Genomic DNA, 20370 nt, shown 5'->3' with positions numbered 1-20370 from the left:
CACAGGAGCTATGAATATGAATATGCAGAGGCATTTATTGGCATGCAGATCATAGACTGAATAGTAATTGTTTTTTCCTTAACATGAGGTGTATAATTCTCATTCTTTTTAAAAAATCATCTATATAGAGATTTTCAATTACTATTTTATCTAAATGTATGTACAGTGTTTTAATTGTATATGAATGTAAATAATGTTCATCATGTAATGTATTGTATGTTAGTGATGGACCCCAGGAAGATTAGTGGATTACCACGGCATCAGCTAACAGGGATCCTTTAAATAAACAAATAAACAAATAAGCTTGAACCTTGGTCGTCCAGTTGATCATCAAAAATGATTCCACCCAGCATGTGCTGGTTTCAAACCCTCCACCTCCCCTCGACTCTCGCTTTCACATGAACCTTCTGAAAACCTTCTGTTTTCTCTCTCCTGGAGGAAAGCAGGAGCTATGCTTGTTTCTCTCTCTCTGTTTCTGGTCTCTTTTGGACGTGAAAGTTTTGGTTTCGAAAAGGTTTCATCTCTCGCTTTCATGTGTAACAGGTAAGGGCCAACTCCTTTTTTAATTAAAAAATAAGTATTGTCTTTCTGTGTGTAATGTAGTCATACACAGAGAAAAACGGCATGAACCACACCCTGAACTTCAAAAACAGTTCATAGCATCTTCCTTTAGTCCCTGTCCACAAAATATGTATTTTTTATCTTTCTTTCTTATTTTGTCCTCTTTCTCTCCTTCTCTAGATGTGACATTTCTTTCTCTATTAGTTTCAGGGGAAAGTGGAAGAGAGATAAGCAGCTGATGTTTTTTTTGTGAGTTTGTCTGCAAACCTGTTCAAAACATTCTCAGTGCCAAATGCACAGTGCACAGTTTTGACACATACATGAAAGTACTAACCACAAATGTAACGAATAAGCTTCAGTTTTTTGGCCATTATTTGCATTGCAATTAGTTTGGTTTCCTGTCAGCTGTGTTTACTTTCACAAACATCAAATTAATGTAGAGACAAAATGGCAAAACATATTAAATGACTGAGAACATAATTCATGTTGAAAAATATAGTACAGCTATTGTTTTCTGCCTTTAAATGAGTCATTATTTGAGGATTCGCAGTTTATTATTTCCTGAAGTAGGAAAATTATAGATCTTCCATCAAGTGGCACCTGCCCCTCATTGATAATGTCAAACTCCATCAGCATTAGCCAGCAACAGAGCATGAAGCCTCTGTCATACCGGTAAATGCACCATTTTCAGACACACACACAGATGGATTCAGTATAATAACAATATATTCAAATATCTACTAAGGCCAATTTGAGGCATTCACGCATATAAAAGTCCCGCTGAGATTATAATAAAGTCATTATCCGTTACATGGCTTGTTCATACAACAATGCATAACACATATTTAAGTGGTTTTAACCTTTGTGGGTCTTCATCAAAACAGCAGCTCCCCTTTATCCTTTAATATATTTATAACTAGAGCAGATGTTGATGAATCAATTCCACTTTTTAAATGTGAGGATGTGTTGCTTTTTTCACTAGTTTACTTTGAATATCTTTGATTTTTTGCTTCTTGTTTTGGAACATAACAAGATATTTAAAGGCATCGCCTTGCCTGGGAATTTTTTTTTTGAATTTTAACATAAATGACTGATTGATTAATCACAGAAGTAATTGAACAGATTATTCGATAATGAAAATAATCATTAGTTGCAACCCTATTTATAAATTAATTCCATAATAATTCAATAGGAAAACATGTACTGTGTGCTAATACTTCACCATTTAAAAGGAGGAGAGGCATGAAAATGATAGATCAAAACAAGGTGACATATTTTTATATTACTGACTTAGCTACGTGACTGGCAGCCAAAGTGTTTATAGTTGCCTGGTTTGATCAACTCGACCTGCAGTGATTCCAAGAATCTCACGCTGTCTGTTGGGTTTTGATTTTCAAAGACGAGCCCACATCACAAGCTTCCATGATTCAACCCCACTGCCCCAGCTTCACCTACACAAACCACCAGTCACAACCAGCAGCCAATAGGAAATCAACCTGTCTGGACACATGGGTGGAAACGGAAAGGGAAGCTGGTGGGTGGGAGTAGTGTTGGAAGTGGAGGCTTCAAAGACTGCTATCAGACTGAAGAGAGACTGCATTTTGTGTGTGTGTGTGTGTGTGTGTGTGTGTGTGTGTGTGTGTGTGTGTAAGCATGTGTGAATCTGCATGTAGGTGTTGCAGGGGGGACAACATGTGTGCATCTGAGTGTCAATGAGTGAATGTGTTTTATTTCCCTTGCAGCTGCTTGTGGTCTTTCTCCTTTGAAATGTGTGTGTGTGTGTGTGTGTGTGTGTGTGTGTGTGTGTGCCTGCCCTCCTCACCTTTTAGCATGCACATTCACAGCTGCTAATAGAATGTGTGTGTGTGTGTGTGTGTGTGTGTGTGTGTGTCTCACCGTTCTGCAGGCCCATCCACAGCTGTTTGTGGTCTTTCTTCTGCATGTCGTTGACGACTTGGCTCTTGTGCTTGAGGGCGTCGGCCTCCTTGATGCTGGACATGAAGTGAGCCTCGATCACAGAGTTTGACGTGCAGTGGAGCAGGTCACGATCTGGAAAATTCTGACCACACGCCCAAGACAAACATTTTTACTTAAAGCTACATTGTAATTTTTTGGCCACCAGGGGGCAGAAGAACTCCACAATGAGCTAGCTAACATTGTCATTTATGTGGAGTCGTATTTGTGTCCAACATTCATTCCTCCTGTCTGCACTGACTCTGACCTTAAAGTGCACAGTGATGCTCCAGGGTAAGACAGTGTTAGAGGCGTGGAGGTCAAAGAGAACTCCAATTGGATAGTGCCTGCAAACAGGAGAAGCAAACTGTTACAGGTGAAAACCTTGTTGGACTACAAACAGCAGGAATCACAGGAAGACTGAGGTCAGTTCCCAAGAAACTAATGTCACTCTAGTTATTTGCTGGAAAATGTTACACTGAGCAGCCAAATCACCTGTTTTATCAGCCATCTAGAAACTGACACCACCATATGGCCTCCATATTAAAAGTCTCCTAAATACTGTGTGTCCATCTTGGAAAAATATCAATCGAAAAACAGATATTATCCTAATATATACCTTTTGAAACAACCGTCTCAAAATGGCTGCTATGTTTAACTGTAGCTTCAAAGCGCTAGCACACAGAAATGGTGTCATCTGATGCTGTTTGCAGCTTTCTGTGGTTGCATTGTGTAAACTTCAGTAGACAGTTTACAGTTCAGTCAACATTTCTATTTGTCACGTCCTGTGTTTAGATTAGGGACAGTCCATTATGCTTCAGTCAACAGGGATTAGATGCTTTTCTTTATCACGGTCTCGAATCAGATGAGTGTATTTTCTTAGGTATTTTTGTGGTCAATCACACAAACTTATCACATTGGTTGCTTAGTTCGAGTTTCCCTGAAGCCAACAAGTTGTACCAAATCTGGAATTTATAAAATGACTAAAACTAATTTCAAAACTCCCATCTCCCTATTAAAGGGTTGCCAGACGCTAAAGTAATGTCTTAAAATTGTTGTGTTTGTCCAAAAAAAACCCCAAAAGTATTATATCTGCGATGAATCTGTAATTTAGAATGATAAAAGAAAAGCAGCAGAACTTTTAGAAACTTTTACATTCATAACAAACAATAAAATGACTATCAATCTGCTCATTTTCAATCTGCTCAATCTGCTGTGTTTTTACTGGAACTACTGGAACTCTGATGCTACTGTAAACCAGAGGCTTCGTCATTTGTGTTGCAATACTGACACCTTGTGGCTGAACCTTGTTTCTACTTGTGCTGCTGATCTCAGCAGACTGGAAGATAAGAAACTAAATAGTCGCCCGTGGTCAGTACCAATGGAGGCTGTTTCTCCTGGCCGTTTACTTGAGGCATAACAACAAGGTACACAAACAAGAGGAAGAATATCTAAAGTCCCATGAAACTGATTTTAACAGTTTGGGGAAATGGAAACTTTATTTTCAAGCTGACGTCTAAATACAACACGCAACACTGATCCAGTTCCCTGCTGACAGTGCTAGTTCTTATGGGAGTGAGCCATTGGAGGAAATTTCAAAATACACTGAATTGATCTTCTTACATGTATTTGTAATATAGACCGCAAATCCATATGATGAGGGACAAATTTGAAATCCACCAGTGTAATTATTTACAGTGCACTCGATCGTGTTTCCCCTGATAGCACGAGTAAAATCAGTTCATCTAACGATTGCTTTCTCACCATTTCAGTGGCGTCCCCTCATACTCCAACCACATCTCCTCTACGTCCTCGGCCTTCATCACTTTGAGGAAATGTTTCTTCACCTTGTCTGTAACCAGGGGCAGATAGCTCACCCTGGGTAACAGCAGCTGGGAGACAGTAGAGAGGAAGAGAGGCATTATTAATTATTACATAAAAGGAAACTATTGGCCAACCAGTAATAGGCAAACTTTGTCCACATCCTTTTATTCACTGTGGTAGAGAGCTGCAAGCAGTCAGTCTGCAGTGCTAGATGCATTTATTGAAAATGAGAACATTGCAACTTGCTCTGTGTTGGCTTCACAATCAATCAATCATCAAAACACAAGCTGACCAAGCTAAGTACAGTCGGAGGCTACGTATCTCACACGTATTTTATACTTTTAAGTTTTCCAAATTCTGCTGCTTATTGAAAAATTAAAACGCACTGTCCTTTACTTTATCAATACGTCTCATTATCAATATTTGTCTCATCATTCTGCGCAACCTACTCTGATGCACACACTACGTTTCTGTGTGCTTGGAATGACGAGGAATAATAAACAAACCGAGAGCGTTTCACAAGACATTGCAGGTAAACCGTCACTCGGCATTGGTCGCCATGGTTACGGAGACTCATTAAAAGAGAGGGACAGATAGCAGATGGATCACAAGCGAGTCAGTCCTATCAGTGGGAATGAGTATCTCTGTCTCCTGTCCGACCTGAAGCAACATCTAGCAGGGGGACCACCACGTCCGAGGGCAGAGGATGCGGAGACGAGTTATTTTGACGGACCAAAACATTTTCCCCATGTGTATGAAATGAGCATACAGATGGTGTTTGACACTCGAAATCTCATGTGGGAGGACCCCCAGAGACCCTCCGTGTGGACTGTGTCCCCGGATATTGAGCCACAGGTAAGGTGTCCAAAAGTTTTTATGCCTTTGGTGAAAATCCATTTGTTTCTTCAGGCCATTAACCAATGAGCCGCTATCAGACTGACAGAAAGGGTGCACAGGAAGCAATAATAGGTAATAAATGAATGAACACTGCTATAATATTTTATTAGTATGAGTAACGTATCAGCTGTATACACCTGTACATACTGGTAGAGGTATGTAGGCTGAAGAGTGGCGTCCAGAAAGCATGGAGTCTCTTTGTGGCCATGTGAAGTCAGAAAGTAACTTACATAGTAGGGCTCGGCCTCTCTCTCAGTAACCTCATCCTGGTTCAAAGTGAAGCAGGTGGGGATCCGGCCGAACCACACGTCTCTCAACACGTCCTTGTCATCTGCCATGCTGCTGCTGCTGCTGCTCCCAGAGGCACATAAAGAAGAAAATCCCCCAAACACAGAGCCTGAAGTGCAGCGGCAGACTGCTTCTTGCTGTCAAACAACAGAGCACAACAGACAGAGCCAGCATTAATCAAAGTTTTACCAACACAAACCCCCCCCAAACCCGACAATGGAGCAGCCAGTGCAACACAAAGCTAGAAACCCCTTGACTCAAAGTATTTCAGCTTTATATATATATATATATATGTCTTTATTAATTCACTAGGGGAGTTATTACTAAGTTATACTCCATTAGAAGACAGCGACTCACCGGCTAGACTCCCAAACTGAACTCCGAGCCTGTCAAACTACGCAGATGTAAAGAAAACCGACGTTAGCTCGAGGGCTAGGCGAGCTAACGTAGCAAGTGGAAACCTACGGAAGAAAATTGTTTACAGTCAACAAAACGTGCTCGCTTCCTGGGTGGTTGTTGTTGTTGTTGTTGTTGTTGTTACAGCCTTGAGATGAAACCTACCGTGTGCGCGGAGGACACTGTGATACGAGGGGAAACCTTACTTTGTGTCGATGCTTGAATGGAAGAAGGGCCGTGACCGTCGGTGTTGTCATTCCCCTGCTGTCACCGGAAAACAGCTGAAAACCCCGTTCACCGTAAAACAGCGGCCCCTAACGGCAGCACGGCGGTACTGCAGCCGCGGCAAAAAACAACTGGTTTTTTAAAATTATTTATTAATTAAAACCAACGTTTTGTTTGTATTTTACACATTTTACACGTTTAAAGAAAAAAAATAAAAAAAAAAACACAGGTTATATTTAAAAATAAATAAATAAATAAATAAATAACGCGTCACCTCTATGCGACGCCGCTTGTTTAACACGTAGCCGGCGCTGTTTGGGTTCAGTAGCTTCAACAATGGATAAAAAAATGGAGACGGGTGATTTGGAAATGCGTCTCCAGGCCCTGGAGGGTCGTATACACGGCGGGAGGAGGAACAGGAGTGTAAAACCCGCCAAGGTCCGTCCAGAATAACAACTTTTATATTTGTATTATTATTATTATTATTATGAGTGGGCGGTAAAAGGGTTAGCCTGCTGTTAGCTTAGCTTAGCAGAGTGAACGCCCTTTGTATTTACGTTAAACATCGATTACACATCGATTACTCCCAGCACGTTTTATTAAGTTTAAGACAAAAACAAGCAGTGTGTGTGTTAAACTACAAGCTCAACAGCTGCTAGGTGAGCTTTGTAGTCGCTTTACGGTGCTAATTGAAAAGCTAGTGAGCTAGCCGACAGCGGTGAAGCCTCAGGGATGTTTCTCTGTCTCATTCTGTCCATTAACCGGATCAATACTCATCAATAACCGGATCATTACTCATCCACAGTGCACCAGTCTCTAACGCAGTAACGGTGGACAAACTGCGGCATGTTTGAGCTCAATGAACTGTGAATATAAATGACACACTGCTCTGTAGGACTGGATTATTCTGATTAATCAATCAATCTGAATATCGATTGGACAGTGAATGGGATGTTTTATCTCTCATAATCAAAACGGAATGAATTTGTGGTCTGGTCCTTTCTGAGCCACTGAATGGGGCTTCTCATCAGAGCATCATATGATGGGATGAACTCACAAAGGGGCATTGAACATCGGTATGTGTTGTGTTTGCAAGGGGTGGAGAAAGTGCCAGTTAAAGTGGTTTTATGTCTCTGATACTTTGACTTTAAATTTCCCGCTGTAACCATAAACTTATTCCATGTGAAGTTCGGCAAAAAAAAACCTGAAAATAAATAAGGCAAATTCTTCTTTTTGAAAGTGATAAACCTCCTTAAAGGCAGATCAGAGGAGCAGTGTCTTTCCTATACCCTTGTTAATCACTAATCTTTACTCTTTTCCTTGTCCTTTGTCCTGCAGTGTGCCGAGTCTTTGACCAGGATTCAGGCGGGTCTGACCAATACGGCCAACAAGAGAGAACGAGTAAAGATCCTGCACAAGAAGAGTGAGTGGCACGCTGACTTGTACATGTCCTAAACCAATTACACACTTGTTGGAGCTTTATTGATTTCTGCACGTAATTATTTTTAAGTTACCCAGAAAGAACACTGCTTTACATTGATACACTTACTCGTGCATTGTATTGGGCAGAGTCTTTATGTGCAGTATTTTTTTTTCCCCCTCAGCATTTTGGTTGTATGTCCCTTGTTTGATGGTCAGTGTGGAGATAGACTCTACACATGGGGATACGGAGGGGTATGCAGTGTTACACAGGTCTCCTGGATGGGAGTTGAACTGTGGATGTTGTAATTACATGGTACCTACCCCCTGAGAACCCTCAATTATTATTATATTTTTGTATTAAAGTAATATCATTCACAGTGCCTGCTGAACATTAAAATGAGTCCGAGTTCTGACAGTGTTCGGAGAGTCTTTGATCGTGTTTATCTGTGTTGCGGTGCAGTTGAGGACCTGCTGAAGTATCTGGACCCCCAGTTCACAGACCACATCGCTGTACCTGACGCCATGAAGCTGGAGTTCATTCTCGCTGGTAAGAACCTGGAGGGCCCAATTAAAGAGGAGTTTATTTATTTTTAGGCTTTTATCATTTATTTATTTCTTATAATACTAATGTTTAATGCTGTACAGATCCAATGTTATACTGACTTATGTCATCACATACACAGAAATTGTATATTGTGGAAGTCAAAAAGAGCACCTTGCATCAGATTCAGTACTTACTGTGAAGCTCTTGTGTGTTTGTCTCCACAGAGGAGGACTTTCTGCTTTCCCAGGCTGCTTTGCTGGAGCAGGTCAGCAACTTGCAGCCACTTCTGGACAGCACCTACATCAGAGGTGAGTTTCAGCAAGCGAAATCAAGAACAAATCAACATCTGCTCTAGTTGAGTGATGAATGGATTTGGCTGAAATGTGTGTTTCTCCAGCCTCACTTGTGTCCCTGTGTGCACGCCGTATTCCCAGTTCTACTTCTGGTGCCTCTGGCAGTGTTCAACCGTGATTGTGTTGTAAACTTCATGGCAACATTTTGTGATACAGATAAATAAATAAATACATTTGAATTAGAATTTCCAGCCCTTTTTATTCAATGATGTAGTGTTTTGTAGTTACTGGATCAACAGAGCGGGGAAACCTCATTAGTGTGTTTACCCTGACAGGCCTGTGTTATCTGTGTGTGTGTCTGTCTGTCTGTTGTTCACAGATGTACCAGAACACGCCACCAAGCTGCAGCGCCTGTCACAGATTCACATCAAAGAACAGGTATCCTCCCTCTTTCTCTCCCTCCAGTTGCCTCTTCGTGTGTCTCTCTCATTAGGTTTTATCTGTTGACTCCTCAATGTTTGTCTCTTTCACAGGATCAAACTGAGGCTCAGTCACAGGAAGTGAAGAAGCTTTTTGAGGAATACAACAAAATGGTACACTGTTTTACATAATTCTTTTAAATTTCATTACCACGAGACAAATTATAATACACAAAAGCCATAGGATCAAATGTCATGTCTTTGCAAACTTCTTATGTCTTGGGGGATAAAGAATAATAATACATTGAAGTTTAGGATCCACCAGCCACTGTAGCAAAACAGAAATTTAGATTGCTGCTCTGGTGTCTCACGGTCTTCTTAATAACATAAACTGCTGCTGGGACAATGCCCCACCCACTGACCCCCCTGACCTCTGATTGGCAGATGTTCCTGCTGTCCAAGCAGTTCACCCAGTGGGACGAGACCCTGAGGAAGCTGGAAGAGGCCAAGGGCATTCGGCCTGTGGAGTAGCGACCGTCAACGCACGCTGATGAGGATTGGTGACGATGAAGAAGACTTCACTGTGATGGGAGCTTTAGATTAGATCAGGTGTTCAATATGTAGCTTGTTTTTCCCCAATAAGTCAGAACAAAAGTCAGAAGACAGAAGGATCGCAACATTTTACTGTTTTGTTTTTAACTGCTAATTAACTCGACACCTGAATTTAGTTGAATCAGGCGTCTGATTCCCTAATTGCCTGATTCAAAGATTGAAACACAGTTGATCTGCGGGTCCAATACAAGTTCATATGTCTTGTGAAATAGATTTCTTTGTGGTGGTGGAGGAAAATAAAGTCAATTTTATTAACCACCAGTACCTGCACGTGTGTGGACCCACCAGGAAATCTGACCGAGCAGGTCTTCAAACGTTTTTAGAAATGAACAAAGAGTGTCTGTTGTTATGGTTACAGACCAATGTGTCCCCCAGCTGATGTACCAGTAATACTGTACTGCTCATAAAAACCCAGTCATTCAGTAAAACAGGACTGGATTGGAGGAAATGTAAAATGTGAAGAAACTCTGTCTCATGTGACTCTTCGTCAGCCGTCTGGAGGAACTCGCTCCCATCACGTGACTTGTGGCTCAGAGATGCTGCTGTTATTTATTTTCAGACAACAGAGCTTTTTATGCTCACATATTTACTCAACTTGTAACACATTCCAACATCCCTACTCCTTACCCTACATCACTCTCTCTGACACATACATCCCCTTCAAGGCTTTATATTTTCCCTCTGGATGCCTCCTTACATGACTGTCATTCATTTTTCTTTCCAGTCTGGTTTTAAAATGTTAAATATGTCTCCTGTGTCTAGAGCATGGCTGCAGTTATTACAATAAATATTACAACTTTTTTCTTTGACTATTCCAATGTGTGATGTGTTTTTTCTTGCAGCACTTGGTGTAAATATTAGATAGGGTCGAGTGCCGGTTTTTGTACAATCAGCCTAACCAACCACTCTTTGCAACACATTGAGTCTTGTGCTGAGTAGTAAGCAGCAGATGTAATGCTTGACAAACCCCTCAAAGTGCTTTATCTCTGCAGAGGTGAGTGCTCCTGGGTGGTCTTTCAGGCAAAATGGTATTTGTTTTCCTTTTTAGAGGGACATTAGAGTCAATGTCATATTGAGCCTGCAGCATTATCAAATGATCAATGTGGGACAACTACAGTGAGCATAGGAGTCCTCTGTCCTCTCGACAGCATTGAATTAAATGGAAATTAGCCTCATTGAAACAATCCAAATTTAAATCATTCCTTCTTCACTGATATGATCACTGTTTGCTTTTATAACTTTGGTAAAAATGTCAATATTAATACCAGCATTGATGTGTTTCATTACTGTAGTCATATAATTTAGTTTACAGCTGAAAAAAAACATGTTAAAGTGTGTACCTTAAGTGTGTAGCCAGTTAGAATAATTTTCTTGAATATAGCCACTCCTTGCACTAACAGAGACAATAAAAGACAAGCAGTTCTTTCTCCTTTTTATTTCAAATAAGACCTCATTTCATGTGAGGAAAGGTCACACAGGTGGACAGGACTGGAAAGACATTCAACCAGGACCCCTGCTTGAGGAAGCTTTGCACAGTGCTTCACATGATTTCTTGGAATCCAGCATCTTCTGTAGTTCTGGATCCAGCGCTTTATTTTTGCAGTATTTTGCAGCATCCTTGCCATTCTGAAAAAGCCACAAAAAAAGTCCCATCTGTCCTTCAACAGTACTTGTCACAGCAGAAGTCAGATTCAATTTCCACATTTTCTAGTTTGCTATCTTCCCTGCCATGTACTAACTCTCATTTCAAATCCTGACACTCCCCATTCCACATCACCTGCACTCCGGTTACCCCTTGTATTAAGTTTAGATCCAGCTTTGCGTGTTGTTGGTTTTAGTCTTTTAATTTGTTTTGACACATTTTGGAATATTGCCAGCCTTATCCTTTTATGCATAAAAACATATAATAAATATTTTTAGGATTTTTATGTCCCACATACCTGCAGTGAAATCTTTTCTCCGTAGCGAATGTAGGTAGCAAGGTGTTCGCAGTTGTTGGCAAAGGGATTATAGGTCTTACATGTGTGTTGCTGCTGGAGGATTCGTATCCTGATTTCTTTGTAAGTCCCCACTACGAAATAGTCATCAAGGTAGTTGTCTTTCTTGTGTTCCTTTGCTGTCGGGAGTTTATTGAAAACACAGCCAGCGACCCTGAAATCTGGAAATACCTCAAAGTGTCCTGCCATTGATGTGAGAATAAACAGTCAGAGCATTGCACAATAATACTATTCTCATTTGTATCACAAATATAGTAATAGACCTCTGATTCACCTGCACATCTGAAAGTGTCAACTCTTTAATTTGAATAGGAGGGGCCAGCCCTATGTTCCCACATTTCTAGGACATTTTCAAAATTAGGTCTTGTGTTCCTACATTTGGGTTAGGCAGAAGTTATCATAGGTTATTTTTTTTAAAACCGCTGTGGGCAATGACAGAATCTCAAAAGTCCTTGAGTTATTTTAGGGCAGTAGTTGCCTAAAGATAAGAGAAGTGGGCTTGTGACCCCAAAGATGTTAGTTTTGATCCCTGGACTTGCAGGACAAATCTGGGAAGGGATGTGTTTCCCCTTTTCCATAGAACTTTTCCACAGAGCTGTTTTTCCTTTGTTCAAATCTTTGTAGGCTAAACCCACACAAAACAGGACCTATCTCTAGTGGGTGAACAGAGAACAACATTTATTATGGACTTCTCATCTGACTCTGAGGTGTCTTCTTAAAATCTTGCTAGTTTGCTTAGTTTTTCAATGGATAAGTTAGTTTGACTTTAATGAGTCATGAGATTTTACAGTGTTGCTGGTCAAGGGACTCTTTACTGATATTCTCAGTCAGTGTCAATATGTAAACCTGTACATTTACATTTTCATATTAACTACACCTACCATTGTATTCGAAGATGTTCTGCCCAGGTTTTTTGCCCTCAAAGTATTCGTCTCCTACCCAAACAGCATAGTGCGTGTAGGTGAAACAGTTACATAGCTTGCTTGGGAAGGCAATTATATCCCCAAATTTGAACTGTGAATGAAATAAAAGCATTTTACCAACTCAACATTCAGTGCAAAACAACACAATCAAAATAACTTAGTGGGGGTGGCTGTATATAATTTGCTGTTTTTTTCAGTTTTGTATTTTATTATATGTTTTTTACATTTTACAGACTATATGATTAACTTGTAGAAATTTACCCCAGTAGTTTATGAAATCGTGAAATTAAATTATAAATAAATGAAAGTAACCTACTTCATCCTTAGTGTCTATTATTGTGATTGACAGCTGAAGGATGACAACAAACACGACCAGATTCCTCATTTTTCCAGCAGTGGGAACCTAGTATGAACGTAGGAGAACATGTAACAGTAATGAACATTATAAGGGAATAACTTGAAACCATGATACCCTAATAGGAGGGAAAATTATATGCATCAAAAATTTTATATTTTATGGCTAAAACTAACAGACAGTTAGTGTCAGAATCACAAAGAAATATAAAGCACCCCACTGATTTTTAATTAATTTGTTTTGAATTTTGCATTGTAGCATCAAGCAATACTAAATGAGGGCTGTGGATATTTTAAGATACACGATTTCAAAGACAATGATAAGACAATGTTTACCTTTACAATGTTAAGCAACAAGTCAGGGTTATAATTTGGGAATAGGAAATGACTTCCGAGCTGTAGCCGTTCACCTGTCATGCAACAATATTTCATTAGTCATAGTCATTAGAGAAGGCCATGTAAAAGAAATTGTTTCAAAGGTCTTACCTTCTTCAGTGAGACTGACAAAGCCTGTTGGAGCAAAGAAACACATATTCTTATATACAGTTCAGAACAGTAAGCTTGATAATATCACATCTTTGTCCAGCCCATGGGTGCCATGGCTGTCCCCGATTCATTTGAATACTACAACTTGCAGCCAGAGGATAACAGTTGTCAACATATTTTATGGGCAATACCATGTTTCCCCACCCAATTCCTCATATTCACAACAGGGAGTTATTTTTTTTTTACAAATAATTCATGGCCATTGCTGGTTTGCCCAATAAAATTACTGTTGAAAGAAATAATTACTTAAACCATATAATAAGTATTAAAAAGTTTTGTTGATTGTTTGTTCAAAACAGGTTGTACCAGTCTGTACAATAACTTAGGTGTAGATTTTTACAGTATGTTTAGATGAGCATTAGATTGGAATCATTCACTGTGAGTGTTTATCATGTATACATTATGTGTGTGTATAGTTAAAGAGGGGATAGCAGCTCTCTAAATGTCAGTCAACTTTTTGTATTCAGGATTTAAAAATTTTGCCAGGCAGAGCAGGTTCTATAGTCATGATCCTGAGGACAGCTTATCAAGTGTTCACACGTCTTTTTCAGCAACAGGCTAAAACAGGTTTTGGTGTTTGTTTTTTTGTTTTTTTTGTATCAAAATGGATTTGCTTTCTTGACTTGACTTTCTTGAATTGAATTATTCTTTATACTAACAGTTAAGAGTTACTTTATCAAAGTAAAACACTGGCACAATTGTCTAACTGCTCTGTATTCAAATCAGAAGCTCATTTGAGTAGCTACTACCTTAGAAGTCCTCTGTTAAAATAACAGCAGAGAAGATAATGAGTCGCATGGTTGAATTGTTTTCATACCTATCATCTGTAGATATTATTGCAGGTCACTCCTCCTCCTCTTCTTACTCAACAGAAAAACTTCAAGCTTTAAATCTTTATTTTTTAAATAAATATTAAGTGAGCATAATTGCATTGTGAGTCCAGACATTTGGTCTATTTAAACATTTTATTCCATTCTTTCTTTGCAGATTTACATAAATTATCAGAAACAAACCTTTATTGTTATAAACCAACTTATAGAAAAATCCTTTGTTTTCTGTCTTGAAATGTATTGAAAAAAACAACAACTTTATATTCAGGATTTTAAAATGCTGTCGGGCAGAGCAGGTTTTATAGCCATGAGCCAGGACCCTCATACTCGTATTGGAGGTTTTGGGGTTTTTTTTAATCAAAATGGATTTGCTTTCTTGACTTGACTTTACATTAACTAATAAATTAATTGAATTATTTTTGTTGTTGTTGAAACTGTTAAAATGGTGTCAAATATGTTAGCTATAAATTGAGTAAAACAGCTTCTCACTGTTCATGATGCTGTTTATGATTTGTACATTTCTAACCATACATCAGTTGACCTCAGTGATCAGAATTCCCAAATGAATGGTAATGTCAGTTTGAAAAGAAGTCTGATTTTACCCAACAGCTCCTTCGAGGAGGACACATGTTGATTATCTGCTTTAACCTGTTGTCAACATTATCCAGATGATTCTGCAGTGTACAGGTCATGTTTCTGTGCTGAGGACAGCTTATCAAGTGTTTCCACATCTTTTTCAGCAACAGGCTTAAACAGTGCAGGCCTACTGCCTAAAACACTGATGGATATCATTTTGCCCACCTCTGGAGTAATCACATTTCCATCGTTCTTCTGGGGCTGTAATCACAAAACACACTAAGGCTAAAAGTGGCTCCTATCTGGCAGAGTTAGGAGGAAGTCCTGAGGATAACAGACGTGTCAGTCCTGTTCCTAGAGTTATTCACAAAGTGTTTTAGCACTAAAAGTCTGAGAGAAGTTAGAGGCAGTCAGCTGCTATGGGTGATGAACCTCATCAAAACAATCCAAGCTGAAATACAACAAAATGGAAAACTGGAAAAATGTTGTTGCTGTGGAAAATCTCTTCAAACCAAAATTACACACTTCAGAACCAAATTAGTTTGACATTTCTCTGAGTTTACAATAAGTAATTCTAACTGCATTAGATTAATGAAGCTGATTTCACAGCTGTTTCTGGATTACCTAATAAAAATAGTGTGATGTAGAAAATCCCTCATCAAAGATTTTCTCTTTCAAGGTAATTGAATTATTCTTTATACTAACAGTTAAGAGTTACTTTATCAAAGTAAAACACTGGCACAATTGTCTAACTGCTCTGTATTCAAATCAGAAGCTCATTTGAGTAGCTACTACCATAGAAGTCCTCTGTTAAAATAACAGCAGAGAAGATAAGGAGTCGCATGGTTGAATTGTTTTCATACCTATCATCTGTAGATATTATTTTATGACACTACTCCTCCTCTTCTTACTCAACAGAAAAACTTCAAACTTTTAATCTTTATTTTTTAAATAAATATTAAGTGAGCATAAGTGCATTGTGAGTCCAGACATTAGGTCTATTTAAACATTTTGTTCTGTTCTTTCTTTGCAGCTTTACATAAATTATCAGAAACAAACCTTTATTGTTATAAACCAACTTATAGAAAAATCCTTTGTTTTCTGTCTTGAAATTTATTGAAAAAAACAACAACTTTATATTCAGGATTTTAAAATGCTGTCGGGCAGAGCAGGTTTTATAGCCATGAGCCAGGACCCTCATACTCGTATTGGAGGTTTTGGGGTTTTTTTTGAATCAAAATGGATTTGCTTTCTTGACTTGACTTTACATTAACTAATAAATTAATTGAATTATTTTTGTTGTTGTTGAAACTGTTAAAATGGTGTCAAATATGTTAGCTATAAATTGAGTAAAACAGCTTCTCACTGTTCATGATGCTGTTTATGATTTGTACATTTATAACCATACATCAGTTGACCTCAGTGATCAGAATTCCCAAATGAATGGTAATGTCAGTTTGAAAAGAAGTCTGATTTTACCCAACAGCTCCTTCGAGGAGGACACATGTTGATTATCTGCTTTAACCTGTTGTCAACATTATCCAGATGATTCTGCAGTGTACAGGTCATGTTTCTGTGCTGAGGACAGCTTATCAAGTGTTTCCACATCTTTTTTCAGCAACAGGCTTAAACAGTGCAGGCCTACTGCCTAAAACACTGATGGATATCATTTTGCCCACCTCTGGAGTAATCACATTTCCATCGTTCTTCTGGGGCTGTAAACACAAAACACACTAAGGCTAAAAGTGGCTCCTATCTGGCAGAGTTAGGAGGAAGTCCTGAGGATAACAGACGTGTCAGTCCTGTTCCTAGAGTTATTCACAAAGTGTTTTAGCACTAAAAGTCTGAGAGAAGTTAGAGGCAGTCAGCTGCTATGGGTGATGAACCTCATCAAAACAATCCAAGCTGAAATACAACAAAATGGAAAACTGGAAAAATGTTGTTGCTGTGGAAAATCTCTTCAAACCAAAATTACACACTTCAGAACCAAATTAGTTTGACATTTCTCTGAGTTTACAATAAGTAATTCTAACTGCATTAGATTAATGAAGCTGATTTCACAGCTGTTTCTGGATTACCTAATAAAAATAGTGTGATGTAGAAAATCCCTCATCAAAGATTTTCTCTTTCAAGGTAATTGAATTATTCTTTATACTAACAGTTAAGAGTTACTTTATCAAAGTAAAACACTGGCACAATTGTCTAACTGCTCTGTATTCAAATCAGAAGCTCATTTGAGTAGCTACTACCATAGAAGTCCTCTGTTAAAATAACAGCAGAGAAGATAAGGAGTCGCATGGTTGAATTGTTTTCATACCTATCATCTGTAGATATTATTTTATGACACTACTCCTCCTCTTCTTACTCAACAGAAAAACTTCAAACTTTTAATCTTTATTTTTTAAATAAATATTAAGTGAGCATAAGTGCATTGTGAGTCCAGACATTAGGTCTATTTAAACATTTTGTTCTGTTCTTTCTTTGCAGCTTTACATAAATTATCAGAAACAAACCTTTATTGTTATAAACCAACTTATAGAAAAATCCTTTGTTTTCTGTCTTGAAATTTATTGAAAAAAACAACAACTTTATATTCAGGATTTTAAAATGCTGTCGGGCAGAGCAGGTTTTATAGCCATGAGCCAGGACCCTCATACTCGTATTGGAGGTTTTGGGGTTTTTTTTGAATCAAAATGGATTTGCTTTCTTGACTTGACTTTACATTAACTAATAAATTAATTGAATTATTTTTGTTGTTGTTGAAACTGTTAAAATGGTGTCAAATATGTTAGCTATAAATTGAGTAAAACAGCTTCTCACTGTTCATGATGCTGTTTATGATTTGTACATTTATAACCATACATCAGTTGACCTCAGTGATCAGAATTCCCAAATGAATGGTAATGTCAGTTTGAAAAGAAGTCTGATTTTACCCAACAGCTCCTTCGAGGAGGACACATGTTGATTATCTGCTTTAACCTGTTGTCAACATTATCCAGATGATTCTGCAGTGTACAGGTCATGTTTCTGTGCTGAGGACAGCTTATCAAGTGTTTCCACATCTTTTTCAGCAACAGGCTTAAACAGTGCAGGCCTACTGCCTAAAACACTGATGGATATCATTTTGCCCACCTCTGGAGTAATCACATTTCCATCGTTCTTCTGGGGCTGTAAACACAAAACACACTAAGGCTAAAAGTGGCTCCTATCTGGCAGAGTTAGGAGGAAGTCCTGAGGATAACAGACGTGTCAGTCCTGTTCCTAGAGTTATTCACAAAGTGTTTTAGCACTAAAAGTCTGAGAGAAGTTAGAGGCAGTCAGCTGCTATGGGTGATGAACCTCATCAAAACAATCCAAGCTGAAATACAACAAAATGGAAAACTGGAAAAATGTTGTTGCTGTGGAAAATCTCTTCAAACCAAAATTACACACTTCAGAACCAAATTAGTTTGACATTTCTCTGAGTTTACAATAAGTAATTCTAACTGCATTAGATTAATGAAGCTGATTTCACAGCTGTTTCTGGATTACCTAATAAAAATAGTGTGATGTAGAAAATCCCTCATCAAAGATTTTCTCTTTCAAGGTAATTGAATTATTCTTTATACTAACAGTTAAGAGTTACTTTATCAAAGTAAAACACTGGCACAATTGTCTAACTGCTCTGTATTCAAATCAGAAGCTCATTTGAGTAGCTACTACCATAGAAGTCCTCTGTTAAAATAACAGCAGAGAAGATAAGGAGTCGCATGGTTGAATTGTTTTCATACCTATCATCTGTAGATATTATTTTATGACACTACTCCTCCTCTTCTTACTCAACAGAAAAACTTCAAACTTTTAATCTTTATTTTTTAAATAAATATTAAGTGAGCATAAGTGCATTGTGAGTCCAGACATTAGGTCTATTTAAACATTTTGTTCTGTTCTTTCTTTGCAGCTTTACATAAATTATCAGAAACAAACCTTTATTGTTATAAACCAACTTATAGAAAAATCCTTTGTTTTCTGTCTTGAAATTTATTGAAAAAAACAACAACTTTATATTCAGGATTTTAAAATGCTGTCGGGCAGAGCAGGTTTTATAGCCATGAGCCAGGACCCTCATACTCGTATTGGAGGTTTTTGGGGTTTTTTTGAATCAAAGTGGATTTGCTTTCTTGACTTGACTTTACATTAACTAATAAATTAATTGAATTATTTTTGTTGTTGTTGAAACTGTTAAAATGGTGTCAAATATGTTAGCTATAAATTGAGTAAAACAGCTTCTCACTGTTCATGATGCTGTTTATGATTTGTACATTTATAACCATACATCAGTTGACCTCAGTGATCAGAATTCCCAAATGAATGGTAATGTCAGTTTGAAAAGAAGTCTGATTTTACCCAACAGCTCCTTCGAGGAGGACACATGTTGATTATCTGCTTTAACCTGTTGTCAACATTATCCAGATGATTCTGCAGTGTACAGGTCATGTTTCTGTGCTGAGGACAGCTTATCAAGTGTTTCCACATCTTTTTCAGCAACAGGCTTAAACAGTGCAGGCCTACTGCCTAAAACACTGATGGATATCATTTTGCCCACCTCTGGAGTAATCACATTTCCATCGTTCTTCTGGGGCTGTAAACACAAAACACACTAAGGCTAAAAGTGGCTCCTATCTGGCAGAGTTAGGGAGGAAGTCCTGAGGATAACAGACGTGTCAGTCCTGTTCCTAGAGTTATTCACAAAGTGTTTTAGCACTAAAAGTCTGAGAGAAGTTAGAGGCAGTCAGCTGCTATGGGTGATGAACCTCATCAAAACAATCCAAGCTGAAATACAACAAAATGGAAAACTGGAAAAATGTTGTTGCTGTGGAAAATCTCTTCAAACCAAAATTATACACTTCAGAACCAAATTAGTTTGACATTTCTCTGAGTTTACAATAAGTAATTCTAACTGCATTAGATTAATTAAGCTGATTTCACAGCTGTTTCTGGATTACCTAATAAAAATAGTGTGATGTAGAAAATCCCTCATCAAAGATTTTCTCCTTAAAGATAATTGAATTATTCTTTATACTAACAGTTAAGAGTTACTTTACCAGAGTAAAACACTGGCACAATTGTCTAACTGCTCTGTATTCAAATCAGAAGCTCATTTGAGTAGCTACTACCATAGAAGTCCTCTCCCTTTCTGTTAAAATAACAGCAGAGAAGATAAGGAGTCGCATGGTTGAATTGTTTTCATACCTATCATCTGTAGATATTATTTTATGACACTACTCCTCCTCTTCTTACTCAACAGAAAAACTTCAAGCTTTTAATCTTTATTTTTTAAATAAATATTAAGTGAGCATAAGTGCATTGTGAGTCCAGACATTAGGTCTATTTAAACATTTTGTTCTGTTCTTTCTTTGCAGCTTTACATAAATTATCAGAAACAAACCTTTATTGTTATAAACCAACTTATAGAAAAATCCTTTGTTTTCTGTACTGACTCACTTCCGGTTCACTTCCTGCTCTGTGTACACTGTTTGGTGCTGTAGCTCTGTCAGTGAACGCTAAATATACATTAGTTTAACTCGTTACAGCGGTTATTTACCCGCTTAACATTTAAACAAGACTAGTTCTACTTAAACACTTGGAGTTTCTCCCTCTTTTAGGGACTTTTCACTACTTTCAAAGTTTTTCATACACTCTAGTTTCATTAGCATTAGCAGTTAGCTAT

At 38.2% G+C, this 20370-nt stretch overlaps 3 protein-coding genes across 5 annotated transcripts in view; 1 reads left to right on the top strand and 2 right to left on the bottom strand.

The window, feature by feature from the left end:
- The window catches only part of atg5 (ATG5 autophagy related 5 homolog (S. cerevisiae)), a 32612-nt gene extending 26398 nt beyond the window's left edge, over positions 1-6214 (bottom strand). The window contains exons 1-6 of one of the 2 annotated variants that reach the window (XM_051406590.1): positions 6126-6214; positions 5881-5984; positions 5466-5660; positions 4279-4406; positions 2783-2861; positions 2458-2620 (exon numbers count right to left, since the gene is read on the bottom strand). In XM_051406590.1, the coding sequence (XP_051262550.1) occupies positions 2458-2620; positions 2783-2861; positions 4279-4406; positions 5466-5573 (478 nt within the window). In that variant the 5' untranslated portion in view covers positions 5574-5660; positions 5881-5984; positions 6126-6214. Of the gene's footprint in view, positions 1-2457; positions 2621-2782; positions 2862-4278; positions 4407-5465; positions 5661-5880; positions 5985-6084 lie in introns of both variants that reach the window. The other variant, XM_051406589.1, reaches the window with a different exon arrangement.
- A 222-nt stretch (positions 6215-6436) lies between these two features.
- dctn3 (dynactin 3 (p22)) lies at positions 6437-10246 on the top strand. The gene is made up of 7 exons (XM_051406598.1): positions 6437-6582; positions 7483-7567; positions 8027-8113; positions 8335-8418; positions 8783-8841; positions 8937-8996; positions 9267-10246. Exons 1-7 carry the CDS (start codon positions 6481-6483, stop codon positions 9351-9353), a joined length of 564 nt encoding a protein of 187 aa, XP_051262558.1. The 5' UTR covers positions 6437-6480; the 3' UTR covers positions 9354-10246.
- Positions 10247-10854: 608 nt separating this feature from the next.
- On the bottom strand, positions 10855-13304 carry LOC127367067 (uncharacterized). 2 transcript variants are annotated; one of them, XM_051406595.1, is made up of 6 exons: positions 13195-13261; positions 13045-13118; positions 12671-12757; positions 12313-12445; positions 11375-11613; positions 10855-11060 (listed from the first exon to the last, which is right to left on the bottom strand). In XM_051406595.1, exons 1-6 carry the CDS (start codon positions 13238-13240, stop codon positions 10935-10937), a joined length of 705 nt encoding a protein of 234 aa, XP_051262555.1. In that variant the 5' UTR covers positions 13241-13261; the 3' UTR covers positions 10855-10934. The 2 variants fall into 2 exon arrangements, with proteins under 2 accessions (XP_051262555.1, XP_051262556.1); XM_051406596.1 differs by lacking the exon at positions 13045-13118 and having other exon boundaries at positions 13195-13304.
- Positions 13305-20370: the final 7066 nt, after the last annotated feature.

This window comes from Dicentrarchus labrax, unplaced genomic scaffold (genome assembly GCF_905237075.1).
Source record: "Dicentrarchus labrax unplaced genomic scaffold, dlabrax2021, whole genome shotgun sequence".
Classification (NCBI taxonomy): Eukaryota; Metazoa; Chordata; class Actinopteri; family Moronidae; genus Dicentrarchus; species Dicentrarchus labrax.
Note: the sequence above shows the minus strand (reverse complement) of the source record. Positions and strands in the feature narration are given on the sequence as shown.